The sequence below is a fragment of the Dicentrarchus labrax genome, unplaced genomic scaffold, assembly GCF_905237075.1.
Source record: "Dicentrarchus labrax unplaced genomic scaffold, dlabrax2021, whole genome shotgun sequence".
In the NCBI taxonomy this organism is placed as follows: Eukaryota; Metazoa; Chordata; class Actinopteri; family Moronidae; genus Dicentrarchus; species Dicentrarchus labrax.
The window spans coordinates 23695757-23719437 of NW_026136702.1; the positions used below are offsets into that span (position 1 = coordinate 23695757).

Below are 23681 nucleotides of genomic sequence, written 5' to 3' on the forward strand. Positions count from 1 at the left end.
GGGGGCTGCAGATTAAGCTGATAAGTCCCTGTAGGGTTATCACTACCAGAGACACCCAACACATAAAAGTATAGATCACCAGTAGGCCTATATAATTGCTTTTATGTTTTTGCACTCACAATCCTTTTTTGTGATCTCTCCAAGTTCTTCACTCTCTCTCTCCTTTTTCCCGGTAATGGTGCCTAGGTAGTGGTACAAGTGCCTTCAGTTCTAGTCTGAAGGCACAAATAGCGCTCTAGCGATGGTGCCTCACAAAGCATCAATAACTGGGCTTTTAGTGAAGTGAATGGCACACAAAGAACATCACAACATACCAAAAGAAGAGGTCAGTGTACAACCATTTCAATCTGAAAGACTGAGCCAAACCCATCACCTCTGTCACGTTAGCTATCAGCACTGGAGTTTTATTTTGCCCAGAGAGAAATGCTGCAGTGAAGGCAGATCGGGGTCAATGTGGGGTCCTGAGATTACAGTGATGAAGCCGGCAGAGGGTGTCCTTTTTATCATCCTGTTCAAAAAGATTCCCTTTCTCTCTTTGTGAAGGAAGATTTCATTTGGGTGACAAATTTAGATCACACTGGATGACGTAATGCCAACTGGAATTCATTAGCACTGCTGTTAAGTAAAACTGAAGTGGAACAGAAGTGAACATTCAGTGCAGTTTTCTTTGAATGTTAATTTGTTCATTGTCACTTTGCATTTCATGGGGTTTTGGTTTTTTAATGACTGCCATGCCAAAGAGTGGAGAGGAAAACATTTTGAAACAGACTGATTCATGTGTATCTGTTAAATCTCTTTATCCGTCCAATGAAATCTATTTTTTCTTTCCCTCTGAGCTATAAAAATCTTTCCACTGCACAACTTCCCTGCCTCCTTACCCTAGTCCTCCTCCTCTTATTTGTGTGTTTTCTGGTTCAAAGGCAGTTCTTGGGTACGATAAGGGACACCGATTTGCAAAATGAGGGAGAAAACGGGGTCAGATGGTGATCTGGATAAAGGGCTCGGTGGCCTACATCAACCCCCTCAGCCAGGCAGCCAGCCGGTGTGTGCGAGTCCAGATATTTCACCTCCAGCTCATGTTTTCTTTAAGTTTATTTTCATCGCTGCTCCCGTCAGAAAAAACCACAACGCTGCAATCTTAGTGGTTTTTTCTTTTTTGTACTTGTAATTGAAAGTTTACATTGCCATTTATGTGCTGAGTCAGTGTCAGGGACCTTCAGGATTCATTATGTGACTTCAGGAATAAAAATGGACTTAAGTTAAACTCTGGCAGCTGCAGAGTACCACCAGCAGTTCATCCGTCCTGAGCTAGCAGAGAAACTCTGCCCGATATTTTCATTGTCTTTGTTGTATTGCAAAATCAGAATGATCCATCCAAAGTAACCAATATTTAGCTGCTCACTGTATTTCAGAATGTTTTTCTGTCTGTTTTAGTCCAGATTGATGTTTCAAATTTGCAAAACCCAGACAGCTTTGCAGAATCTTGAGTTTTGTACAAGCACTGTTACATCATCTCTTCTGCTAGGATCTGGCAACAAACTATCATTGCGATGGTCACATGTACATCCTAAATATGTGATGACAAGGTGAGCATGTTAAATTTTTTTGCCCCACATGACCTGGTTGTTGCCATCCATGATACTTTAGCAGAATTTAGTTGTTTGCCATTGTAACTCCTCACCCGTCGCCTGTACCTGACCTCCTAACCTCTCTGGACTCGTGTCGCTTGTGTTCTGGATGAGAACAAAAGATATACATCAATAATGATTTCTCTAAATGGTTGTTTCAGGTCAATGAGAGAGCACTTAATTATTATAATGAGGTAAAACAGCGGTCTTTAGAGAAAAATTAACTAACTGGCTTGGGCCAGCCGTGCGTTACAGCGATCGGCCCACCAAAACAAACAAAGTCAGGTTTATTTATAACAAGCTTTCGAGATCAGTCCCTTTACATAGTGATGATGCGAATACAGAAAAAAATGAAAGAGACGTCATGCACTGCTGATCACCAAACTCAATCATAGATCACACAACAAATCAATATATTGGGAGTATGTTTACAGTTAGCATGATTTATGTTCACTCATTCAACAGTAAAACTCAGGTGGAACCAGAAAATGGCACCAAATTGCCATCTAGAGGGGTGGCATAGGGTAGCAGCTGCCAACCCAGTTTGAAGACAAATGCTGTAAATTTTAACAACCTTAAAAAGGTCCGGTGTGTAGCATTTAGGATGATTTATGGCAGAAATCAAACATAATATTCATGTAATGTTTTCATTAGTGTATAATCACTTGAAAATAAGAATCGTGTTTTTGTTACCTTAGTATGAGTATTCATCTACAGACACTGCAGGTCCTCTTCTATGGAAGCCCACATGTTGAACCGCCATGTTTCTACAGTAGCCCAAAATGGACAATCCAAACACTGGCTCTAGATAAAGGGCCTTTCGGGTGTTTGCGAGTTTCACATCCACCGTAGTTTCCCCTACACACGTCACATCCCGTTCTCATTCCCAGGTCATGGCGCCGGCGTGAGCAGTGTTCGTTGCAATCTGCCACTTCACCGACCACTAAATCGTGCACGCTGGTCCATTAATTTAGATAAAATTTAGAAAATGTGTGTAAAAACACTGAAGTCAACACATCATTTAGTGATCTGTTCTGGCCACTTTTTAGAAGAAAAAAATTATAAGTATTGAGGAAGTATTTGGAAAAATGTCTGAAGATTGTTAATTAAAAAATTTATTGATTTCTAATGCCACATTTAGAGATTTCTGGCCACCCCACGAATATTTCTCTAGATCCACCCCTGTAAAATGCTGAATCTCAGTGTCACCCACAGAAAGTGACAAAACTTCTTTTACATATTAGATCGATAAGCCAGCTAGTATTCCCTCCCTCCCTCAAAGTTTAACATTGTAAAGACAATGTCAGTCAGTCTATTGCATGAATTTACATGTCAAAGTTTCACCTGAATTGAGCTGTTCACTGTGGATAAATATCATTACTACTTCCCACAGAAGAAATAGTCCCTATAAAAACTAATATGTGTTCTTAGGATTATCCAGAGTTGTGGGGGTTTCTTAATGTGCTTCTTTTAATGCTGAGCATTGGATTGTGGTGGCGGCAAGAACTTCAGATGCAGAAAGCTAAAGAAATAAAACCAAAACTAGCTGCACGGATAGAGACCAAAAGGAAGTGAGAAGACATGGTATTATTTGGAGGTAACAACAACTTTAAAAGCTTTAGCTGGAAGTTCAGATAAAAGATATCATTTTCTGATGTGAAGGTTTGTAGGCACAGCAGAGTCACAGACCAGCTGGAGGAAACATAGATGGTGGAGCAGTTGGAGGAGGCGGAGGAGGATGTGGAGAGGGAGGAGGAAGAGCGGGTATGGACATACAGCCGTACAGCCGATAATTATTGGCTTTGTCAGACAACATCTGTTATGTCAGCATTCCAGCCGTCAGCCTCGAGGAGGACGAGCTAAAAACCGCCTGCAGAGTTCAGAGAGACAGACACAAAGACAGACAGAAACAAGGCCAGACATAGGAAGGCAAAACCCTGTGCTCAGTTTGGATACTTTGGGTTCACCTTCATGTTTATGTGTGCAGAGAGTCTGAACCTTTAGCCTGAGGGTCGTAAGTTCACACCCCTGTCTGCCCTGCTGCAGTGTCCTTGACCAAGACCGACTCCCCTCAGGCTGACCATGACCTCTGACCTTCGTGGAGTGTCCTCGAGATTTTACATGGACTACCTGGTCTGTTCTTCTTTCACAGCTAAACATTTAAATTCACACCTTAGGACTCCAATGTGACTCTAAGCTGTAAATACTTTGCGTTGTCATTTGGCCCTTACAGTTAAACCTCTACTGCTGCAGGTAGCAGAGCGGGCCCGAGGGATAAATGAACTTCGCATCTGCAGGGGCTCACAGGACTTACAGGGAGCCACCAAACAAACAAGTTAAAAATCTGTCCAAAATAATTTTTCCATGACCTATGAATCCTGATTGGCTTCATCTGACAATTTGTTAGTTCTTAATGCAATTTGGTATGGAAAAAAAACTTTTAAAAAGGATTTTACAAAGAAGGATCCAAGAAGAATATAGAATTAGAATGGTTTCTTGCATATTATGGATGATGGTGATGGTATGAAGGTGAGCCAAGATAATGTGCTGTCAGTGGGATGGGGGTGAAGGTTGAGGGATAAAGGAATTAGGGTCAAGGGATGAAGGAAGGAGTGTAGGAACCAAACATTATTTGAATTATTTTTGTTTTATATATTTACAAATAAGTAGTGCTTAGTCCGTTAGCTCAGTGCTAACAAATTATGAGAATGGAATGGAAATTAGCATCACAATCATGATAATTTTATCTTAAGAAACTATTTTACTCCACATGCAGAACACTTCATGTGGGCTCATATTTATAAGAAAATATTTCCAATTATCTGTGGGAACAAACTAATAGCTTCAATCTATTGTAGATTTTATTTACCACTTTTACATATATTATGTATAAGAGTTTTCAAGTTCAGTTTCATATGTGAACGTATGCAATGAATGTAAAGGCTCATATTTGTGCTGTGTGCAGTTTTCAGGGAAACTGTGCACAATCTACATTTATATTTGTTCGAGTAATTTATTGTAATCTACATTTTATTTTATGCTATCCATAGTTATCACTGTTTTTAGCAGTATTGAGGGATGTAGATACACCTTAAGAATTGCAACAAATGTCGAATCAGCACCCTAATATTATTATAGTACTGCATCGTATAGTATTAGGGCCTGTCCTCACGAATACGCGGCCTAACCCATTACAATGTTGTTTCGAAAAAAATCTCCGTAAACACGCCGTCGTTTCCAGAAATATCTGCGTCCACACGGATTCACTGAAACGACCCAAAACGCTGTAGTACATATGCCAGACCTGTATGTGGCGCTGTGATGCCGCCACACCAATACACTAAAACCGGAAGAGATCCATGTAGCATGCGCTGTTAACAAACAAGTAGTAGTAGTCCGCCCGCCATTGTTGTTGTTATGATGCGTCTAGCGGCTGAGGTAAAAGGCTAGAGAGGCGGGGCTAATACGTCATCGTTTCGGAAAAAATCTGTTATCGCCGTCCAGACGACTCCGGGCAATCATAGCTGCGATACCATGCGAGACAAGTGAGCGCCATTTTCCCTATTTAAAAACAGGAGTTTCACTGTGTGTTCAAGTGTGCCATGTGGAAAAGGTAAACACTTTAACCATTAGGTGTGGTCACAACCCGGTTCATTAACCCATACTGTGACCTTTGGGGCAACACAGGAGAGTGCCAAGGTGTGTCATTGTGTGTTGACGCCTTGCCATAGTACAATATTTTCCACAAAAAAAAAAAGCATATGCATTATATCACATTACCTCCCTTGACCTCTACTTCTGACTGTTCGGTGTGCCCATTTTGTGCTACAGATGTCTAAAATGAGGCAACGCTACATGATGCAGCAGGTGTGTTCCCCCTAAAGCAGTTAAAAACAGTTAAAAAAGGGGGGTGGAAGAGGCAAGGAAAGGAAAGTGTGGAAGAGATAAAGGGATGAAGGGAACAGGAAAGAGAGACACTGCACAGACAGAAGCGATTTCCAAAACATTGTAAAAAAGTCCAAGAACTCTTTCATACTGTAGATTGGCTGACTGAAATGTTTGTTTTTCATCCTTTAAAATAAGATTTTGGAACGCAGTAGCAGACTTGTTAAGACAAAGATTTCTCCAGTGCAGTTCGACTGACTGGTTGTCTGACTGACTGTCTGCCACATACCAGAGTACAGTTCAAGAGTTCAGTTAATTCATGAACTCTGTCGGGGCACCACACCCAGCCAACGGCACATTAAAGCACTCTGTAGTGTGTTTGTGCTAATGTGTCCTTATGCATTAGTGATTCTACAGTATGCGTGGAAGTGTTTGAGTTTAAGCCCCTACACACGCACGGTCCACCCACACAGGTGTTTTCACTTATTCCGCCTGATTGGACCTCTATGTGGGCTTGGACAGACTGTGACTGACAGTTCAGTGACTAGTTGCGTTGCACTTGTCAGTGTGGAACAAATTTAGCAGTGTCATCAAGCACTCGATTTTCCAGCAGAAACATTTACAGTGCTGTTTTTTTGCAAAGGTTTGCAGCTTATTTATGATCGATGTGGTAACAGATACATTTTGGCTGTACTTGGGGGTCGGGACCCTTACTATTGAGATCGCCAAAGCGTCATGGGAGTGTTGCAAGGCCTTCCTGATTTTAAGGGGTGTAAGAATACACACAGAAGGCATATATCTTAGCATTTCATTCATTTCTGTGAAGAAGTGTAGGTGAAGTAAATCAAGTAAACTGTCTAATAGAAAATGGCCAAACGTCAGGGACAAGAAAACAAGAAGCCTATTAAGTCTGTATCATTATTAAAATGTAAAAAATAAATAATAAATATTACAGAATTGTATAAAACATTCCCTAAACAGGAAATAATCTGCTCAAAATTCATCCAAACCACTCGTTTTAAATAAACTTCCTGCAGTTACTGAATTCACTGTTTGGGTTCATTGTACAGTTTTGAACATAATATGAAATATCCATAAAATGTCAGAGTCAGTTTACTGAATGACAGAAAAGAATCCCTTAAGGAAAAAGTTATAAACATTATTAAATATTATTTCCATGTCAACTGTTGATTATTTGTTCATATATTCAGAAGCAATTACAAAAAGAGCTGTGCATAAAATGCACGAAAGACGCCTTGGTCACTTGAACTGGTGTCTTTTTCTGTTAAACACGGTGACATGAGTATGGAGGACCAAAATTGCTAAAAATCTAAGAAATAATTAAATGATCCAATAAAATGAAAGCCATATGCATCAATTAAATGTGACAAATAGATTTTTTTTTTTACATTTCTTTCTGTATTGAGCTTTGCATTAAATATGCTTTTTATTTACTTCAATCACAGTTTTACATTTTATTTATTAATTTCTTTTTAAATTGTATTTTATTTCTTCATGTTTTTATTTCCCTAAATGAATCTAATTGTATCTCTTCACTTTTGTGTGCATTTCTGCTTCATTATGCAAATGAATCAATCTGTGTCTTGCAATGAACTTCTCTCCTATTGGTTGATCAACATCCAATTGACTATACATATACTATATGACTAGGGTCAAAATGGTAGCAGTCAGGCCTCCAGTCAGGAGATTACTACTGAACTAAGGCAGAAACAGAAATATCAATGTATTATTTATAAATGAATGCCTATATTATCTTTGGTACATTTAATGTCATATTATTTCATTTATTGGGTCATTAAGTATTGTTTTTGGCAGTTTTGGTTTTCCATAATTTAGCAGGAAAACGAACAAATATTTAAAATAAAGGCTTGTTTGAGATGAGCCAGGCCTGCGCAGAATCGATCACTGGGGATCACTTTACAATACGTGCCAGCTAGGTTTGTGTCCAACTTGCCATTGTCTTGCTCTGATGTCGTGCACAGGTGGGCAATGATAACCTCATGAGATTGAGGCAGCCGCAGTTTTTAGAGCCAGGCACAGACTGCAAGACCCAGGGCATGATGGGAAACGTGTGGCTGGGTAACATCAGGGTTACACCCAAATGCAAGATAGAGGCAGAGATGGTACAGTCTAGATGATTTAATACCTACGAAAATCAGAGTACAAAACTTACCGGATGGTGAGTCAGACAAGGGTCAAAAACAGAAAAGGCAGTGCAATGAAGCAAACAAATCCAAAAGGGGCAGGCAAGAAATCCAGAATCCAATAAAATACACAGGAAGTCCTAAGATACAGGGAAAAACACTGGAACCCTTAACATAAAGGCAAAGACAAACTGGCAATGAAACAAAAAGACAAAGACTAAATACACAGGAGAGGGGATATTAACTTGACAATGAAAATCAAAACTGGCCGGAAAACAGACAAATACAGGAAATTAAGTTACTGACACACGAGAAAGTGAATGAGTATTACAAAATAAAACAGGAAATAACTAAAGTAAAACCCCAAACCAAGACAAAACACTTGAGGTAAGTGCTGGTGGTAAGTGGTTGAACTGGTAAGTGATTAAAATTTGCCCACTTCCAATCCAACTGAGGAACAAATGCCAGTAGCATAGATAGAAAAGTGAATATGAACTTCCACTTCCAAATTGGGAATTTTAAATTCAGAATGGAGGTTACACCATTTCTTTATCTTCCGACTTTAACCCTAAATTCCAATTATACTTCCAAATTGCAATTCTAAATTTTGGAAAGTTGAACCCAAGTTCTGATAAAAGTAAATCACATTACATATGATCCTGCAAAATACTTGAAGTTGCACTTTACTTCAAAACCACCGGAGCCCCTATGAGGGTGTATAATCTTTGTAAATGTGTAAATTCATTCATTTTTGAAACAAGACCCCCAAAACAAGGTTTTCATCTTAAAGTTCTACGGAGTAGAACATACATCATCAGAAAGGCTTTGAAATAAATTTCAAATCATCAAAGCTGAAGTACAGAGCCAAATCAAATATCTGCAGTCTGCACTGTTTACTGCCAGACAGGTCTCATCAAGCACATATCTCTGAGATAATCTGAAAGTCTGGTTCTGAATAAATCCAAGTCAGTGTCAATAAAGGCTTATTTCATCATGCACAAAAGTTGTTTATAAAATAAAAATCACTCGAGCTGACAATTTAAAATGCTAAAATACATTTAAAGGGAGGAGAAAGGCAAAAACTTCACACAAACTTAAAATCTAACTGCAATTACTACTAACCATGATCATATGAATAATTTTATAATCTTCTGAAGTTGAGCATTAGTGTGTTTAATAAGGGAGTAGAGTAATAAAAAAGTGACACTTCCAGACAAGTCCAGTGTGTAACAGTTAAGAGGATCTATTGGCAGAAATGGAATATAATATTTATTTTCATTAGTGTACAATCACCTAAATATAAGAATCGTTTTTGTTACCTTAAAATGAGCCTTTTTAATTACAGGCAAATAAATTGTGGTTAAGTCATGTTAGGCAACTACATACAAACTTGGTTATGGTTAAAATCCTGATAACAGTTTCCAAAATCAAACATTACTTGTTGGTCTCTCGTTGGACCCAACCCTCCTCCCCTGCATAGAAGTGCTCTACAGACCATTCACCTCCGTGTGAACTTTTCCCTTTGGTAGACAAAGGCCACGCTACTTCCTGCACTGACTCTGAACTTTGGCATTGGATGTAAATCATGAGCCGTGACACACACTGTTGGCAAGAACAGAGGGGCAGGAAGTTACAGCTACTAAGGAAGTATCAACTTGGTATGTTTTACAGAAAAACAGAACTAAAGACATTTAAAAAATGCCTGCATGCTAAGTAAACAGCGTGTTACAGTCATCTGTTAAAACTCTAACAGAAAACTTCACTAGAGAAAACAAAACCATGAAAGACATTATCTTGGACCTCCAAACTTGAAGCATGCGAGATAACCTGATCTTCTCCGGTATTCCTGAACCTGCATCCAACAACCCTGAAAGAAAGATTAAAGACTTGAAAACTCAACTTAAAGTCCCACCAGACACTGAAAACAACACAATCCTCCACTATATAGTACACTATATTGTGGTATGCATGGCAAAGTCTGAACATTTAAAAAAAAAAAGAAGAAAGAACTAATCAAAATGCAAAGGGAAAGAATTAAAATGAGCTAAACTCTGTCTTAAAGCAACATTATGTAAGATTTGGTATTTTTTGCGATTTGACCCCTAGTTTGAGAGTGCAATTCACTTATAAACCCCAAATCTGGATACCTGGTATACATTGATGGTCAACTTTCCTAAAGACACTACAGAAATAACAGGCTTCATAGGTGATTTGTAAACCTATCACCGCTCATCTGCACACACTTGTATGCATGCACACAAGCACATGCACAAAGTTTGACTGCCATACACGGCCCTTGTGCTGTGCTTTGCAACTACTGTATGATTAAGCATGGGGAAAAGCAGTGGTTATAGCAAATAAATTGTGGTTAAGTTATGATTCGGTAACTACATTAAACTTGATTAACGGTTATAATCCTGGTTCCGGTTTAAAAAATGACTTGTTGGTCTCTTGTTGGACACAAACTCCCATCCTCTGCATGGAAGCTGGATGCTCCACATGCCCATCCACCACGCTGACCTCCACACCCCGACTTTCCCCCTTGCTACACAAAGGGCACGCTACTTTGTGCACTGACACTGAACTTTGTCATTGGATGTATATCACACACCGTGACACACATTTTTAACAACATAGGGGGAGTATGTTACAGTACACAGTTATTAGGGAAGTGTTAACTTGGTATGTTTTACAGAGGAACTTCCTCAGTATTTTGGAGGTCCAACTTTATTAGATATACACTGATGAAATTTCTTACATCAGTTTTAACAGCGATAACACCAACTGATTGTTGGAACGTGGGTTTCCATTGCTGATGTACAGCCAGCTGTAAAGTTTGGTGCAAGAGAAATATTTGAGTCAGTTTGGAGAAAGACTGTTTCAACATGTCGATGTCCCTATGCACAAAGTCAGCACCATAATACAATGGTTTTCCCAGTTTGGTATGGAAGAACTTGACTGTCCTGCACAGACCACCGACCTCAACCACATCCCACACCTTTGGGATGATCCAGACTGTGAGCTAGAGCTGATCACCCAACATCAGTGTTGGACCTCACTGATGTTCTCTCATAGGTGCAAATCTGTGCAGCCAGGTTCCAACATATGCTGGAAAGCCTGAAACCAGAAGAGTGAGGGCTGTTATAATGACCATGGTGTCAGAATCACATTCAGCTATCACATAAAGGTATTATGTTTGGGCATCTGCATGCTTTAGTCAACGTAGTGTAGTTCTACCTTTTGGCTACAAAGAAGTCTTTATCTTTATTGTAAATGAATAAATGTGCACCACACTCATGCTACTGAATGAGTTTTGAAGTATTAAAGTAAATTAAGTAAATTGAAACGTTACACTGTAAAAATGATAACTAGCAATTGTTGATCTCATTACAGTTTTGAAATTAAACTGACTCGGAAATATGGCTTTGCAATAAGCAATCTATAAACTCTTGTCTGCCCAGCAAATTTCTCCCATTGTTGACTTAACTACTATTTTTAAATCAGCTCAACAAGAATTTGTAAATCTTTGAGCAGATTTTTGAGTTAAGTTGGGCCAACTCCGTCGATTGCTCATGTACGCATGCCTGAACCAGTTTGAACCGGCTTCAACAGCTCTGTGCTGAAGGTGTGCGCCCATTTTGTGGAGCAAAAACGGTGTGGCGGGAGCTGACAAAACTTTCGCTCTAGCAGGTAAGCTAAGCCTGTTTTTACTTTCATCACGCTGAATTAGTGCAGACTGACTTTTTCACTGTATGTCATTGTCTGCTCTAACTTTTTCGCTTTGTAATCCGCACGCACCTTGTCATGCAGACGCTTTCATGGGGTAAACAGAGCTCGGAGGATGATATATCATCATATCCGTGTAGCTATACGCAGGCATGTGGGTCATCTTTTTTTTTTTTAAGACAGTGGTGTAAGTAATTCGGAAACTATATTAATTGTAGCTAACGTTGTGTCTTTTTTATCCGGTGCAACACTGGGTAAACCAGGCGGTAAACAACAATGGTGTTCGTTTATTATGTGAACGCGACTGGAGCCCGGTCCGCTCCAACCGTCTCTTAAACTTTATTGTCTCAATACAGTCTTCTCAGAATTTATTTTTTTCTATCGAGAGTCCTGTAAACACAGCGGACCATTGCGCCTTTTCCCGGTCAGTAAGTGTTGTCACGGTGCGCCATTTAGATCAGAGTGAAAAGATTTTTTCATCCACAACGTCCTATGAGCTTCAGGTCCCCCTGATTGATTGACAATTTGTTAATTGTGCCAGCGGGGTGAAACTAATATTGACAAAGTTATGATTTACGATTGTAAAGTGTATCATTGTGCTTTATTATTTTGAAATTTACCCGATGCTCTGTGCGTGTGGTTTCCTGTTTGGGGCGCTCTAATCGACGTGAATCGATGCTTTGTGTCACCGACATCCGGCAAAAATAGACCTGCTGCCTATTTCTCTGGAGACGAGCTTGCTGAACCCTCGGTGCTGCAGTGTTACTTGATAGTAATCTACAATGCTGGACAGTTTGGCTGCTGGCATGACACTGTCTTGTGTCCATAAAGTACTGTACAAATGTCACATACAAATTAAAGTTGTGTTACATGCTCTGTCAGACGTAAGGCTACATTTTCAGAGCCTTTTACAGAATGAGAAAGATTCAAAAAGATCATTATTTTTTCAAAGTTACTGTTTTTATCATAGTAACAAAAACAAACGTTTGAATTCATGTTTGCATTTTTGTTGCTTGTCATATAGTTATAATTTAAAATCAAATTTACATTTTAAAATTAAGTTACCGATTCATAAATGAAAGATGATTCCCAAAAGACTTTTTTCTTGTCTCTGTTTTTGGCTTGTTGATGTATTCAGCTCCTGCAACTAGGGATTCCTTCTGTGTTATGTTTGGTTGTTTTATCCCATAATGGCTGTTGCAGTTGGCTTTCAGGCTGGTAGAGCTTGGTGTTATTGCATTGATTATTATCAGACTAACTTTAAAATTTTTCATATCAGTATCTATTTTTGACAAAATACTTTTATTAATATTGTCACAATATTGTAACAATGACTTGGTACTTTCACAAACTATTGAAACCCAGCCGTTGTCTATTCATTCATTGAATATGGATGGGGTTGTCATGGCTTCAGTGAAATGCGTTTGTGTCTTTATGTTTACAAATTACAAAGGCTGTTGTGAAAGTGCTTTTAAAAAAACTGTCTTCATGCTATTTGTGTCTCTTGTGTTTCAGTGGTGGATTCCATGCAGTGCCGGCTTTGTAATTCACCAGCTCCAGTCAAGCGACCCTCTTAAAACATCTTTGCCTTCGCCACGGTCAAGGTGCACACTGGCCTTGCACATACACCAACTGTGTTTGTGTATTTAAAACACTCGGATCATTAAGATCACACCTCAATATCACTCGACAGTGAAAATCCATGAAAATGTAACATTTCAATGTGAACTGTGTGATTTTTAAAGAGATTTGGAGTGAAAAAACTCTTTGGAACCATCTCGGACATCATTTAAAGAACAGAGAAACTGTACAATGTCAGTAGAAATAAATGATAATAATAACAACAAGAAGACAAAATTAACATTTTTAATCAGGTAAGGATGTGTTTTTGATGTCCTCCATGGAGTACATCACTTTCTGCAACTGTTATGGATTTGGCATTGTCACTGAATTTTCAACCCTCAAAATCCATGTTTACAGATGATGTTCTTTTTTGCCGGTGTTACATTTAAATATGTGATCCATTTTATTCTGTGACCTGTTCCAATATTCTTACCATAACCATCTCACTCCTATGGAAGTACATTTCCCCATGCTTAATTGAAATTGCAAGTTTCAAATGTCATAATTATGATTAAAAGTATTTTCATCAGGGGAAAAACAGCTGAGAATGACTTTTTGCATAATTATGGGTGACATTTCTTTTTTCTTTTACTGGCAGAAGGGGAACTAGCCGTGAGATGGTAGAGGCACCTCAGAATATGATGGGTCACAGATTTCAGTGCAACAATGGAACATGATACATTTGCATCCTGAAATTGATACTGTTGTTGTGGCGGGTATTTTCATTCCTCTGCGAAATTTAAATACTTTCCTGCACCTAAGGGTGCACAGGAAACCACATATTCACTAGATATTGCGCATGTCGAGTGTAGTTTTTTGAAATATGTTTTGCTGTTAACATGGTCAGATATTTAACATGGTGCAGACTCAGAACAAGTTACCCAGGAACTTCCTGTACAGAGAAATTCTGACATTATGGTTTGAAAATTGATAATATTTTTTTGGTTTTCTTGTTAAGATATCTGAAGAATATTATCGGATCACGAGCAAAGACCTCCTGGGGACTTTCAATGCATCCCTTGACAAATTCTGGCCTGGCCTGCTGAAAATCTACAGGTCTAAGAAAGGAGCTATTGGTCAGGAGATGGAGGACCTCCTTGATCAACTTGATGATCAGGTCAGTGAAGTGCTCCTTTGCCTGGCAGTTTTAGAAGAGCATGAATATACTTTCTTATTAGGAATGACGACATTACAGTTCTATACTAATTTAAATACTCATGTTTTCCACTGGATACTTTTAGACATCCGACATTGTGTCCCACTGGAAAACAGCAGCACTGAGAGGCCTGCCCATCTACCTCCGTGAAGATGCAACCAAGTTTTTCCTGAAGTGCTTGGTAAGTAATCGTAACTGCAGGAGAGACAAATAGTTTAGGTCATGCAGCTAATTCCTCATTCCCACAAGATGTTTTTAAGGAGTAGTTAATGCAAAATGTAAAAGTACACCTCCCCAGGGCAGTTTATCAGTCCAGATCATTTTGGGGTGAGGGTTGCAGTTTTCCACTTCAGATCCCTTTTTTTCTGCTGAGGGGAACAGTTGGTCATTTTGGGTGGTGTTTCATCACAAGGCTGGTGGGCGACATTGATTAAAGAGATTTACTTTTTCTGGTTAATACCTCCACAAGTTAAATGGCAAGTCAGTAGCATGGTACTAAATGTTTAATTTCAAAATCAGTAGAAATGTATTTAGTCTGAATGTTTTTCTTTTTTAAATCTTTCTTAAGCAAATCATTAGTTTGAATGCTGAATTTCACTTTATAGCTGCCCATTTTCTTCTGCCTTTTTAACATTTCAACTTCTTTTAGCCCTTATGAAGCCAATTATCTCTCTGCTTACAAGTGATACTTTTCAGCTTTAGCATTAACCTTTTCAGCACTTGCACATTTTTTTCAGAAAATGCTCTTTCTAGTTTGTCTTACTTTTTCTAAGCTCTTAATAATGTATCTGTTCTTCTTCCTCAGGACACCGACACTTTGGGAATAATCATTATTTACATGTTCAGTAAGCCTAGTGTTGATGTCAAATACTCAGCATGGAGGAAGATTCACCCCAAATGTTATTAGAATATAGAGCAGTATGCATGTTGTTTTTTACACGTTGTATTATGATGGTTTTCCTGTGTTCACTGGTAAACTGAATAAAAAATTTCAGATAACATTCAGCTGTAGTCTGTATTATTAATTATCTATCTATTGAGCAGTTTTAAAATAAAATTATAGCAACATAAATGTAGCTTGATTTATAAAGGTAAAATGTATGTTTATTCAACAAGAATATTTGTGTTAGGTGAATCAAGAAATATATGCTATGAAGGAACAATTGTATATTTATACAACAATAATATCTATGTTTAAGGAAGGTAGAAATACATGACATTGATGGGAAAAATTGTTTATTAATTCAACATAAAAATCTGTGTTTGGTGAAGGTAGAAATACATCGCATTCAAGCAAGAAGTTCTTTATTAGTCTCACAGTATTATCCTCATAAGGTGAACAAAAAGATCCGATTTGGCAGAACTCTTGGCAAAACTTAAAAACCTTAGTTAAGTCAACAACAGCTGGCAAAAGTTGAGAAAACTCAAAAATCTCTTGTATTATGTTGCCTTGATATTTTACGTTTTCTCGACTTTTTCTTTTTTACAGTGTATGTCATCACTTTTTATTTGTATGAATAATAAAGACCAGACATAAAAAGAAATGTGTGTATCATAATGCAGCTGACACAAATCATGGGTTGAACATTTGCTGATAAGACAAAAAGTAAAAAAAAAAAAAAAAAAAAAATGTCACAACTTCAAAGCAGAACTAAAGGCATTGTAAAAATAGAGCAGTGGTACACTATGCATACACCCGAGGCATGCTGGGGTACGCTCCAACCGCCATATAACGCCTAGCAAACATAAATGGTGAATGGACCTGTACTTGTATAGCGCCTTTCTAGTCTTCCGACCACTCAAAGCGCTTTTACACTACGTGCCACATTCACCCTTTCACAGACATTCACTCAGCGACAGATGGATGGAAGAATGGATTCCACTAAAATTCAAATTTGGAAGCAAACATCACACTATCTGTAGATAAGCTGAAGCAGAAAATAGGATGGATTCTACAAGAGGAATCTTATCCTAAACATACCTTGAAATCCACCATGGACTACATCAAGAGATGCAAGCAGAAGGTTTTGGAATGGCCCTCACACTCCCCTTACTTGAACATCTTTTCATCAACTGATGGTCAAAAAGTTAAAGACACTATAGAAATAACATCCATGTTACCTGATTTATAAACCTCTCAACACACACTGTCATATACAGTCCAGCTATATATAGAGTTGTTCCAATACTAATGTCAAATTAGTGGAAATTCCTCCAGTACTGTCTAAAATGCGATAGCAGGTATTGGGGAGTATGGATGTCTGTGCACCGATCTGATACCTCGTAACTTATAAGCCCCAAACACCATTTATTTTTATCCCCCAGGATAGTCTTTTTTTTTTTAAGTATCAGTTTGCTTGTCAGTACCAGCGATATTTAAAATTGAGGTAGCAGAACAGTTATTGGGGGAAAAAACAGTAGGCCTGCCATAATCTAGGTTTTGAGCAACTTTTGATGAAAGTTACAAAGAAATGCAGTTGCATAATGCAAAAATAAAAACAGTGTCAAGTTTTAGGAAATGGGATGTGGGACTCCAAAGTAACACCAATAACTTACAAAACCTAACACCACCATTGCAAACCTCAAAAGCAGAAGTACATTACGAGACGCAAACACAGCAGACCACCCCCCATTTAAGGAACAAAACATAAGATTTGTAGTTACAGCCCCATTTAAGACTGCTGGTGACAGTATGTACAAGATGAAGACAGGATCCCAAGGTCCGACAGTTACTTTTAATAATCACTTTGTTGGTGTGTCTGCAGGTAAGATTTAGTTCCACCTGATTTTATAGAAAAATAAAATTGAAATAACTCTCAAAACGTATTTGCTGTTGCATATAATTGAACAAAATGTCTCAAATCAATCCTCAACTCCATCTTATGCAGTTTGTGACTTTAGATTCTAAAATAATACCTAAAATGTTTCTGTATCTCATTTGTACTGTTTCCGACGAACCTGAAGAAGAGGATGTCTATGCTAATGCCGAAATGTGTACTGTGGACGAAAGGCCTGCCACCACAGGTGAATAATAAACACAATGTACTTATTTAATTAGATTAAGCATACATTTGTGCAACACCTCGTGTTGAATATATAGATCAATCACAGTAGTTATCTTAAGATACTTTGAATTTATAGGCTGTCTCTATTTAATTTTCCTGTAAAAATCTACAAAAGCACATTTGACAGTTAAACTGTATTATTGTGATGATACAAATTAATTTTTCTTTTTTGTCAGAAAAGAAAATTCCCCCCAGTATTCAGTCTTTGATACCAGTTGCAGTGTGTTGGGGGATACTGTTGATAATCATGGCTCTCCGTATCCACTGTGAGTAGAAACCAAATGGCCACTTGATTTTACAAGCATGTATGCTAAATATGCCAAATACGCAAATTTATTTAGTGTATGGCTGCTCGAATATGGCAAAAATTCTAATCACAATTATTTTGGTCAATAGTGATTATTATTATTACACAATACAGCGATTCTCATTTACAGGTGATTATATTATACACCTAATGAATACTATATTCCATTTCTGACAATAGATCCTCCTAAATGTTACACACTGGAGCTTTAACATGCCACAGCCAGGCTGAGAGTGAAAGCCTTGACTGAAAACAGGTTGTCAGTAAACACAGTCCAGACTCTATATGAGGACTCTCTCTTTATGCTACCTCACGAAACTTTTACAGCAGGCAATGGCGCTAGAAGGGTACCTACAGCATCTTATGACCAAGTCGCAGTATTCAATGATTTAGTAGGGAGACCGAGTTGTGGTCATGGTTTCACAGTGCTTCCAGTCTAAGCTAACCAGATCTTGAATAAAGCTCTGTAACACACAGATATGTGATTTGATATCCATCGAACATCTCACTCTCAATTAGAAAGCAAATATGCGTATTTCCCAAAACACTTAACTATTTCTCTAAGAAACATACATGATTGTTTATCATGGCTTCTAATCGTTGTTCACACTTTGAGATTACCTGTTCTACTTTCAGATGCCTTAGAGTAGTAGCCTGTCAAGGAATTGTTAAATGTTAGCATGTATTACAAACAACCGTTCTAATTCTTTGATGGTTGTGCAAAGCATTTTGAATTGCTTATATGTATGATATGTGCTGTTCACAAATTCTTACAAACACCTACTTGTTCTTTACATTCTAGTTACCTCTGTCATTTCCACCATGCTCAGTGATCAGATGGAAGGTTCAGAAGAAGCTGTCCAACAGTGCAAAAATGTCATCGACAACCTCGCCTTAGCCAATAATAACTTGAAGAGTGACCAGAGCACTCAAGACATCCAGATAGAAGAACTGGCACAAGCCAATGCTGTCTTAAAGGGAAAAATCACACAACTGAGAGAAGAAAACCAGCAGGTGAAGACAGAAAACCAGCAACTGAAGGAGGAAAACCAACAGGTGAAGGACGAAAACCAGAAGGTGAAGGCAGAAAACCAGCAACTGAAGGAGGAAAACCAACAGGTGAAGGACGAAAACCAGAAGGTGAAGGCAGAAAACCAGCAACTGAAGGATGAAAACCAACAGGTGAAGGACGAAAACCAGAAGGTGAAAGCTGAAAACCAGAAGGTGAAGGCAGAAAACCAGCAACTGAAGGATGAAAACCAACGAGTGAAGGACGAAAACCAGAAGATGCACGATAACTTTTCTTTAAAACCGATACCGACAACTGATAACTTCCAGCTCCTAAAGGCCAATACCGATACCACACACACATATACATATGATCGTGACCTAAGATCATGACATTAATACTATTAACAAACCCAAAAACACTTTTAACTCTTTAAATGGAGATATTTATTTTTTCCAATGAAAAACTATTGACAAGCCTCTCAAAGAAACATAAAGGCCCCTTGAACTGATGCAAATACATGCATTGGGATTACAAACTGAAAAAGTGCATTCCAGAAGTTAAAAAAAAAAAAAGTATAGAAAATTGATGCACTGACACAAATTAGATTCAAACATTTTTACGTAAACACAATCTGAAAAAGTGCATTCCTCAATAACAATAAATAAAATGTGAATAATGCACTGACACAAGTTACACTGAAAAAGTGCATTCCATAGTAACAAAAAATTAAGTTTAACTGATTTTGGCTTATGGTTCCATTCAAATGAATACCTTTTCACTAAGAGAGAGAGAGAGAGAGAGACTGATGGCTATGTTTCAGGTGACTTATCAGGTTTGACGTATTGAAGCTTGTGCTACTTTTACCTCCTCGTGGAACTTGCTTGGAACATTTGTTACAAATAACAAGCGACCTGTCTTCTTCAGAAACTTTGAAAAAGTCTCACACAATTGACGCCATGTTGTCTGTTTTCAAATGTAAGCACGCCGTGCTGCATTTACGGTGTGACGGAAATTCCCTGTTCCCACGTTTGCTAGTTGTTATTTCGACCTTTTGTTCATGTTGCTATTGTTTATGTGTAACATGTGGAAATATACTGTGGATATCAATTCAAGTCAGCAACTACCAAAATTATGACCGAGTTAACAAGTTTTTTTCCGACATGAGGGGGTATTCTTGAATTTTCCCAGTCAGAATGAGTTTTTCTGATTATGCCAACGTCACTTGAACGCAGCATTCAGTGCAGGCCATTCAGGTCTCATAGTGAGAGCGGGGCACTGCCGTGCTGACAAAATTATGTATGTTATCGGGGCTATTCGTCATGATATCGGACTTATTGGAATGACGTAATAATTTCCTGTTAACGGCCCGATAACTATCGGCCCGATAATTATCGTGCACCCCTACCAGAAGGTGAAGAGCGAAAACCAACAGGTGAAGGACAAAAACCAGCAAGTGAAGGCAGAAAACGACCAGCTAAAGGCAGAATAGATACAGAATAGTGTTTACTAACCTTTTTACAATGGCTTAGTGCTTGTCATTGTAAAAAAGTTGAGTCAAATTCAGCTCAGTTCAGAACACGACCTGACCTTGCCAAGTGTTACCTTGCACACGTCCCCTTCTCTCTCTCCTCTGCCCTCTCACTCTCTCCTAAATGGACAGCGTGGCTTCGGGGCTTGCAGGCTAATCACATTAAAGTGCTGTGGCATTGGCGCACCCCCACCAACTTGGACATCCATCAGTTCTTCAAGTACAATAAATAAATAAATAAAACCACAGCTAGAGGTTTGAAATAGTAAACAGTTATTGCTTGTTTATCAGTTAGTATGATAATTATGTATATAATTAATACATAAAGCTGCGGGCATTTTCTCCATGTAAATAAAATTGTAAATAGTTTATAGTTTGTAATTGAATAATGTACAATTGAATGTTGATTTCTTTTCCATAATGATTTGTATCCCACACCAGTACATTAGTATTATTATTATGAAAGTAAATATTTATAGGGCTATATAATTTGTTTTCAGATGTTCAAATTCAAATATGTCATAAGTATATAAAAATATGTGAGTATATTTTTAAAATTTGAGATTTTTCTTACTAATCTGTATATAAATATATTTTACATTTACTTGTACAATATAAACGTCTGTTTACCATGCCAATAAAGACCCTTTGTATTGAACTATTTGAATTGAATTGGATTTGTGTAAACACAGCTTGCAGTTCAGTTGAATTAGCTGAATCTTTTGTCACGTTGGGGCCGGTCCTGCACTTCTGCTGGAAATGACACATATATATATATATATATATATATAATACTTGCTGTTACCACCAAGTATGAATGTCACCAATCAACCAATCTTTTCACTCCAAAATATTTAATTTTTGTGTACATTTTATATATACACTGAAACTGATTTTATTTAAAGAAAGCACCTTTTAATTACAGCCTGTTAGTTTTTCTAGAGCAGACCCTCTAGGAAGTTGTAATGTGGCAATCACAACAATTAATTATGTTCTATCCACTTAAACAAAATAGTTTTTTTACCATAAAAGGGGGAAGGAAGCATTTTTTCAGTGTTGATGCATGGCCAGTGTCAGAGGAACAACATTTCAGTAGTATATTTTTGTTGTGTTTTATTCTGTCCTTTTTTCTCAAAATGTAATACTTGCTTCGTCTTGAAGTGAGGGTTCATGTTTTTACACCTCAATGAAAAAAAATATTAAAAGTTAAAATAAGAGTTTGGTGGTAGCAATCAGCTATGTTCTGAAGAACAAAAACAAACAATCAAGATCTGCTTCTTATCCTGCACTTTACTCTGTGCACATACACAGACATACACTCACCGAAAGAGATAACACACAATTAAAGGGTTTGGGGAAATGAGCAAAGGATGGTTTCCAGATACATACACACTCAAACACACACATTCATAATAAGACTTAGAAAATCTAGGCTATACAGAAACATTAAATATACACTATAGAGATAAGATAAAACATAAAAAAAAAAAAAAACTGTCACTACAAACAAGACTGTAATTGTGTAACAGAAATGATGATGTTGATGAGTGAACATGAACACACACAGTGGGTCACGGTGAGGTCCGTGGCCCAGTCATACGGGCCGCGGCTGCATTCCTGTATTGGGGTTTGTGTTGATACGTGCGTCGCAGCGCTGCGCGGCTGTCTGGGCTCACAGCCTGGGAATCCAAACACGGAGGGGTCAGGACCTCACTGTATTTGTTCAATGTCGAGATAGGTGTCACCGTGGTGGGGTTACAGCGAAGCAGCGCCAGGCATAACTGGCTCCGGAATGACAACAAACACAGCCGAAGTGTTTTTCCGGCTAATTTGCTGGTGTTTTCCCAAAGCCGGAGCTTAGCTGACAACACAGGACGTTTAACTCGATCAGTGTTCCGTTTTTTATCCGTTTTATTTTTCACATAACATGTTGTTGTTGCCCTCACTGCCCCTCCCCCCCAGAACTGAACCCAGTCCTGCCAGGCCCGGTCAGGCCCCGGTTCTGTTTTAATAGCTTCCTTTCATCGGCTTTAAATTGTTATGATTGGCCGTCATAATTCAGCAGCCTCTTCAGATAACCATGAAAACCAACATGAAAACAAAAAAGGGCATGAACTGACAATCACCCAACCAATCAAATAGGTTTCAATGGAAATTTTATTTAAATATGGCCTTTTTATGTCTTGTGTTTCCTTCTTTTGACTTTATACGCAAATTAGAACAACATGGAGTTATCGTTGGTTACCGTGGACAGACAGACGGAGCCAAAAGCACAGGCCAACCAAATCAGGAGGGCTAATAGTCCTGTCACATAATATGACAGCTAATATTGAGCCAACAGAGCCAAAAATGTCTTAAGTTGAGCTGAATTGAAACCCTTTTAAATCACATCCCTGGTCATATTCTACCCCTAGTTAACAATTTATGCCAAAAAAAAGACAAAATCGATTTAATAATTTTTTATTCCTGTAAAACTAAATGTGACGCATGCTTACATAAGTGTGGACCGTTGTTAGGCCTTGGTTTTAGGCCTAGCCCTGTGTAGGTTTTACTGCCATCTACTTGCAGATTGCATCTCCCTTGCTTCACCCCCCCTTCCAAGCGTGAAGAAGAAACTAGGGTGGCTGTGTATGTGCAAAAAACCGTGTCCCAAAAACATTGGTTCCTACACAGCAGATCTTAACACAGTAAAATAATTTGCCTTTAACGGTGCCTATTTATTTTGAATTTTTTTTTTTTTTTAACAAGTCTTTAACACAATCGAATTATTTTGACAATTCAAAGTAGATGTGAAAAAAATAATTGAAGCTACACCCCAACCAGTGATGTCACAGCATGGTGCAGGTGCTTTGGCTTTGTGGGCAAACATGGAGAATTGCAGATTGGCGGGAATGGAATCAGACTTAAAACTGATGTTGATACTTTTGAAAAAACCTCTGAGCTGTACTGAACCTGCTGCCTGTCTGAACAGGGCTTACATGACCGCTTCAGACTGACATTTTTTACAGTGTATCTGTCTGTCCCTGTTGTAAAAGCAGAGCAGGCTGTCTGTGTGTCTTTGTGTCAGTGTTGTTGCTGAGTGCAGTGACCTGGGGTTACACTCTCTCTGTTCCCGTTAGGGTAAATATCCCTCTATTAGCAACAAGTGGTCTGAAAGCTCTGATCCCCTCAGAGCTACTGGCTGCTGGAAGCTTTTAGAGAGGGAGGAGAGAAGGAGAGCAGCTCTGTCTGTTTAACCCTTACAGCAATCACTCCTGGCTTTCTGATCAAGTTTGGTCGAAAATGGAAGCGCCGAACTGAAGCTACATGTAGTTTTTGCGCATGGTCATGATAGAGCTTAATGCTTGTAGGTGCAATAAAAGCAATAAAGGAGTGACACATTCACACCCTTTTCTTCCTGTGTAAGCCCACACACTACGGTGCTGTGGCACGTCAGACACACCAATGTCCTGTTTCCCCAGCATCAACACCTCTCCAGAAAAGCAGACATTTTTATCATATTTGCTCTCTGGATCAGCAAACCTCAGTTACTCTAGCTGCTACAGGCAGATAGGTGTGCTTTAACCACATTTGAATGGGATTAACA

At 38.5% G+C, this 23681-nt stretch overlaps 1 protein-coding gene across 1 annotated transcript; it reads left to right on the forward strand.

The window, feature by feature from the left end:
* Positions 1-16783: 16783 nt before the first annotated feature.
* LOC127373680 (golgin subfamily A member 6-like protein 4) lies at positions 16784-20753 on the forward strand. Its single transcript, XM_051418366.1, has 4 exons — positions 16784-16948; positions 17148-17207; positions 17425-17514; positions 18358-20753. Exons 1-4 carry the CDS (start codon positions 16876-16878, stop codon positions 18954-18956), a joined length of 822 nt encoding a protein of 273 aa, XP_051274326.1. The 5' UTR covers positions 16784-16875; the 3' UTR covers positions 18957-20753.
* Positions 20754-23681: the final 2928 nt, after the last annotated feature.

Excerpts from the sequence above, each read along its gene's own strand:
- LOC127373680 (XM_051418366.1), top strand. The coding sequence starts at position 16,876 with ATGTACAAGATGAAGACAGGATCCCAAGGTCCGACAGTTACTTTTAAT. Across the intron at positions 17,208-17,424 it reads CGAAAGGCCTGCCACCACAG|AAAAGAAAATTCCCCCCAGT; the intron begins GTGAATAATAAA and ends CTTTTTTGTCAG. Across the intron at positions 17,515-18,357 it reads CATGGCTCTCCGTATCCACT|TTACCTCTGTCATTTCCACC; the intron begins GTGAGTAGAAAC and ends TTTACATTCTAG.